Here is a 5,000-nt window from a genome sequence, read left to right as displayed (position 1 = left end):
CTGTCACCAAAACATCATCAGGGCTTGAAGAGGGCTTCATAAAACCCACAAGATCAATGAAAGTTTGCAGTGTAATTGGTGAAAAATAGTAAAGAACTGAAGTCTGATATGGACCGACTGAAATGGGAGTGGATGAGGGGATGACATAGGACCTAATTTCTCTAATCTTCTCCACAAAAAATGAGAGGAAGTTTTTAGTCCATGTTTAAAAAGGTAGGAACATGAGGAGGTGTGGAACTGACAATGTTATTAATTGTCTCAAACAAAACCTTTGGATTCCATTAGGGGAGGAATCAGGTTAACAAAGTATAAATACTGTGGATCCTTAACTATACCAAGTGTAAAAAGACGGTATATATATATATATATATATATATATATATATATATATATATATATATATATATAAAAATAAGCATAATAACTGAAAAAATAAAACTGATGTTGTATTTTTGCAACAGTAGGTCTTACAGGTTTAAGTACCTAAGTACATACACTGACTGGATGTCAGGACCCCACTGCCCCAGCCTCAGATCGTGCAGAAAGCATAACTCAGCCTTAAGCCTCTGCCTCGCCTTCTCGCCCTCCTTCTTTTCCACCTCTCCTCCTCTTTCCCTCCCTTCCTTTCCTTCTCTCCTCCCTCTCCCGCTTCTCTCTCTCTTTCGCTCCTGCTCGCCCTCTCACTACTTGGTCAGTTCAGGCCAGTCTGTATATTCTACCTCCTGTTGAACACTTAAATCTAATCTTTGATGCTCGGCCTCTGTTCTCCAGCCGGTCCCCTGCCTTGTCTCCTGCCTGTCCTCCCAGGGCCGATCACACTGCATTCAGCTGCACACTGCCAACAGACGCATTGCTGCCCAGTTAGTAATCCAGTTAGCCTGACTAATATTATGATAGTTATTATTATCAGAGTAATCCCTGTTTATTTATAATATTCAGTCCTTTGTTAATTTAGGTTTCCCAAAATGCTGGTTCCAAATGATTTAATTTATTGAAGGGAAAATGCTGTCCAGCCCACCTTGCCCTGTGTGAGAAAGTTATTGTTCCCTTAGTTACCAGTGAAATTACCAAATTCATTTGGCAATCAGGTTCAGTTTCACCAGCCACACCCAATACAATTACTGCCAGGGTTGTTGAATCTACGTTCTAAAGAGATTCAAGAACAGATACGAAACAAAGTCCGGAAAGGGTTACAAAACCATTGCTAAGTCCCTGGGACTCCAGAGAACCACAGTGAGAGGCATTATCCACAAATGGAGAAAACATGGAACAGTGGTGAACCTTCCCAGGAGAAGCTGGTCTACATTTCTCCAAGAGCGCATCAACATCTCATCCTGGAGTCACAAAACTGATGAACATCAAAAGAGCTGCAGACTTCACTCAGTTAAGATGCATCTACATGATTCCACAATAAGGAAAAGACTGGGTGGAAAAAGCATCATGGGAGAGTTGCAAGGTTCAAACTACTTCTGACCAAAAAGAACATTTGCAAAAAAATATATCTAGATGAGCCCCAAGACTTTTGGGATAACATCCTGTGGACTGACGAGTCAAAGGTGGAACTTTATGGAAGACATGGATCTGTTACATCTGGAGTAAAGCTAATACTGCATTCCACAAGAAGAACATGCTACCAACAGTGAAACATGGTGGTGGTAGTGTGATACTTTGGGGCAGCTTCGCTTCCACAAGACCTGGACGACTTGTCATTATTGATGGAGCCATGAACTCTGCTTTCTATCACAAAATCCTCCTGGAGAATATCCACCATCAGTTCATGACTTAAAGCTCAACACAAATTGGTTCTGCAGCATAACAATGACCCAAAGTGCTCAAGCAAGTCCACTTATGAGTGGCTCAAGAAGAACAAAGTAAAGATTTTGGAGTGACCAAGTCAACGTCTGGACTTCAGTCTACTTCAGATACTGTGGCAAGACTTTAAAAGGGCAGTTCATGATCGAAATCCATCTAATATGGCTGAATTAAAACTATTCTGCAGAGAAGAGTGGGCCAAAATTCCTCCATGGTGATGTAAAAGACAGATGACAAGCTGTAGCAAACATTTAACTGCAGTTGTTTCTGCCAAGGGACCAAACAGTTGTTAGGTTTAGGGGGGCAATTACTTTTTCACAGGGGTGATAGAGGTTTTCAATAAATTTTAAATATATCATCATTTATTAACTGCATTTTTTGTCTTGTCGCTTAGCTCTGTCTAATATCAAATAAATGTAAATATTAGTTTGATGATCTGGAACATTTAAGTGTGACAAATGTGCAAAAATAGATAACATTGACAAATAGTTTTTCACAGCATTGTATATAAATGTCTGGAAAGCTTTAAACAATCATTCAGAATTTTAATGATTTGACATGAAAGCTGGTTCCCCAGCTCTATGCAGTGTTGCTTATTGACATTTTTGACATTTCCATCTTTTAGTGCATTTCATAGAGTGGGAAATAGTCAAAGTAGAAACTACCTTCTCTGGTGTCATGTTGATTTTAAAAAGGTATGACAACAAAGTGAAAACAAAAATGTTCTATGGAACTGTAAATGACAAAACATGATGTGAAACACTTCCAGCTGAAACAGGTTCCATTGCAGTACTGTTCTGTTTTAATAATGCCTGTCATGGTCCTAAAAAAGGCTGACATGCTGTAATACTTCAATATTACAGTATGACAAGTGGAGTATTAATAAACAGCACTGAATTCGATTTTTCATCATTGAGCTCCCAAATTAATTTATTATATGAAAGACAAGATGTTATTTACTCCATTTACATCTCCAATTTGAATTCAGATTTGTTTTATGCACTTATTCTAATAATAAAGCAACAAAAATATAAATATAAAATTTACCTTCTTGGTGGGCATCTTTAACTTCATGAATTCAGCCTCTCGACAGAGAACGTTCCAGGGAGCATGAATCTTCACAAAGCCCACACCTGGAATCTTGGTCTAAGAGACATACAACATAAAAAGCATAAAAATGAATTCAGCTTTGCATCTTAAATGTCTTCATACCAGGTGAGATAAGGTGTGTGTCTGCGTGTGTGTGCATGCACATGTGTGTGTGTGTGTTTTGGGAATGGGGGGTTGGTTAATAATCAGAAGTCTAATCTACCACATGTTGTACATTGCAGCATCTCATCACCCAGCTATAGCAGCCTGGTTTCATTTCCATGTGATTTGATTAGTGATCAGTTGCATGCAATGGCTTTGCATTCCAGCATGACATTCCTCAAATCAAAATTAACCTATCATGTGGTAAAAGCAAACCACTGGTGCACGAGTCTGCATTTATCCAAACATAGTAAGAGACTATTGGAGTATCCGCCATCTAAAAGGGATTTACTCTGTATTGAGTACAGTAGATAGATGCAGCCATTTGAAGACATCAAGACAGATATAGTGATTAATTAACAGTCTCTCATTTGAGTAGTATGACACCAAAGTGTAGCGCCAGAACAGAAAGTCTTCCTTTTAGTTTTTTTTTTTTATGTAACCACTTGGATAGCATGCAGATAACAAAATAACCATACACACCTCCATATACATTAGACTGATCAGTTAGAAGGCAGTGGTTTGCTTTGAATGAGAGGGACATTGGATTATTGAGGCACATTGCTCCGTTAAATAATATAGCAATGCTAAAAAGGTGGAAGGAGGCAATGGAACACAGGATAAAACACTTTTATTTCATATTTTACAATATGATGGTACCATTTATTATGTGAAACACAGTAGAATTAAAACTTCAGTGGTTTTTGATTAAAGTCATAAAGTAAATGGTTTTCATTATTTAAACCAAAATTTTAATTTGAGTCTTTTTATTTTATTTAAGTTAAACAAAACCATATGTCTTTGTAAATATGAGGTCTATGTCATATCACATTGTTCACATTGTGCTACTCTGCATCATTCAGTTAACAATTACCTGAAGAAGCCGTGTTTCATTTGTTTGCATATTGTCATACCACTGTTAATAAAATAGTATTTCTCAGCAGTGAGACTAATGATAGTGTAGTTATTAATCACCTCACCTTTCTAGTGTCACATTGACCATTTGGTGATATATACTACAGTATATTTGGGGTTTTATGAACTTATATTTTGGAATCTGTTGTATCTGTTTCTATCTATTTTGTTTTACAGGGCATGAGAGGAGTTCATGTGGCTGGTCACTGTAGAAAATATGTCCCGGTCTGTTATCCATGTTGTACCGACTTACATCTGGTTTGTGCCAACACCCGTGACCACTAAAATTGCAAAATTGCTGGTCTCATGCAGATGGGAATGTGCCTGGTATTTAGATTTGTGCTTGCATCACCATCTGCATTCGTTTTCATGAAACCTGACCTCACAATCTGTCACTCTATTTTGTCAAATTGTTGCTCAAAGGGAATTGTGTGGATGTATTGGACCTGTCTCTATAATAAAATACTGTAGGGTTTTCACCTCATTATAGATAATGTATGTTCTTAATTGACGCTCCACACATAAAACCAAACTAAAGTAAATTGAATTCAATTTATTTAAATTAGAAATAATTTAATTAAAATGAAGTGAATTGAATTTTAACTTAATTCAATTTTATTGAATCTGTATACTGATTTTAAGAGGATGAGAGGATCTCATGGGCCATTATTGAACCTTGACTCCACCTTGTGATTCAGTCGTCCTTCTATTAATAATCTGTTTAGTCTGTCTACAGCTCTACATTTGACTAAATCTCGTTTGATCTACCACTGATCACAAAAACATTACAAATTTGTTGGTCACATATAGGTTGTGTCAAGTTTCAAGGTCAGCCATTTCAAGTCACTGCTGTGACTAGGGTTATTTTCTATTTTTATCCTGGCATTACGATATTTCATACATAGACGGAATATCAGTTTACACTTTTACACGACTGATACACAGATATGTCTAAAACTGCAGCCCTGCAAATAGTTTCATAGAAATTGGCTGCCACTTAAATCGTTGAAGACATTAAGGAG

At 37.2% G+C, this 5,000-nt stretch overlaps 1 protein-coding gene across 2 annotated transcripts in view; it reads right to left on the bottom strand.

The window, feature by feature from the left end:
* Positions 1 to 5,000, bottom strand: part of LOC111584712 (anoctamin-1-like) — an 83,613-nt gene that overhangs the window by 63,992 nt on the left and 14,621 nt on the right. For both annotated transcript variants that reach the window (XM_055007462.1, XM_055007465.1), the window contains exon 3: positions 2,860 to 2,958. In XM_055007462.1, coding sequence (XP_054863437.1) covers positions 2,860 to 2,958 — 99 coding nt within the window. The remainder of the gene's footprint in view (positions 1 to 2,859; positions 2,959 to 5,000) is intronic.

Source organism: Amphiprion ocellaris, chromosome 3, assembly GCF_022539595.1.
Source record: "Amphiprion ocellaris isolate individual 3 ecotype Okinawa chromosome 3, ASM2253959v1, whole genome shotgun sequence".
In the NCBI taxonomy this organism is placed as follows: Eukaryota; Metazoa; Chordata; class Actinopteri; family Pomacentridae; genus Amphiprion; species Amphiprion ocellaris.
The sequence above is the reverse complement of the archived record's forward strand: the minus strand, read 5'-3'. Positions and strand labels throughout refer to the sequence as shown.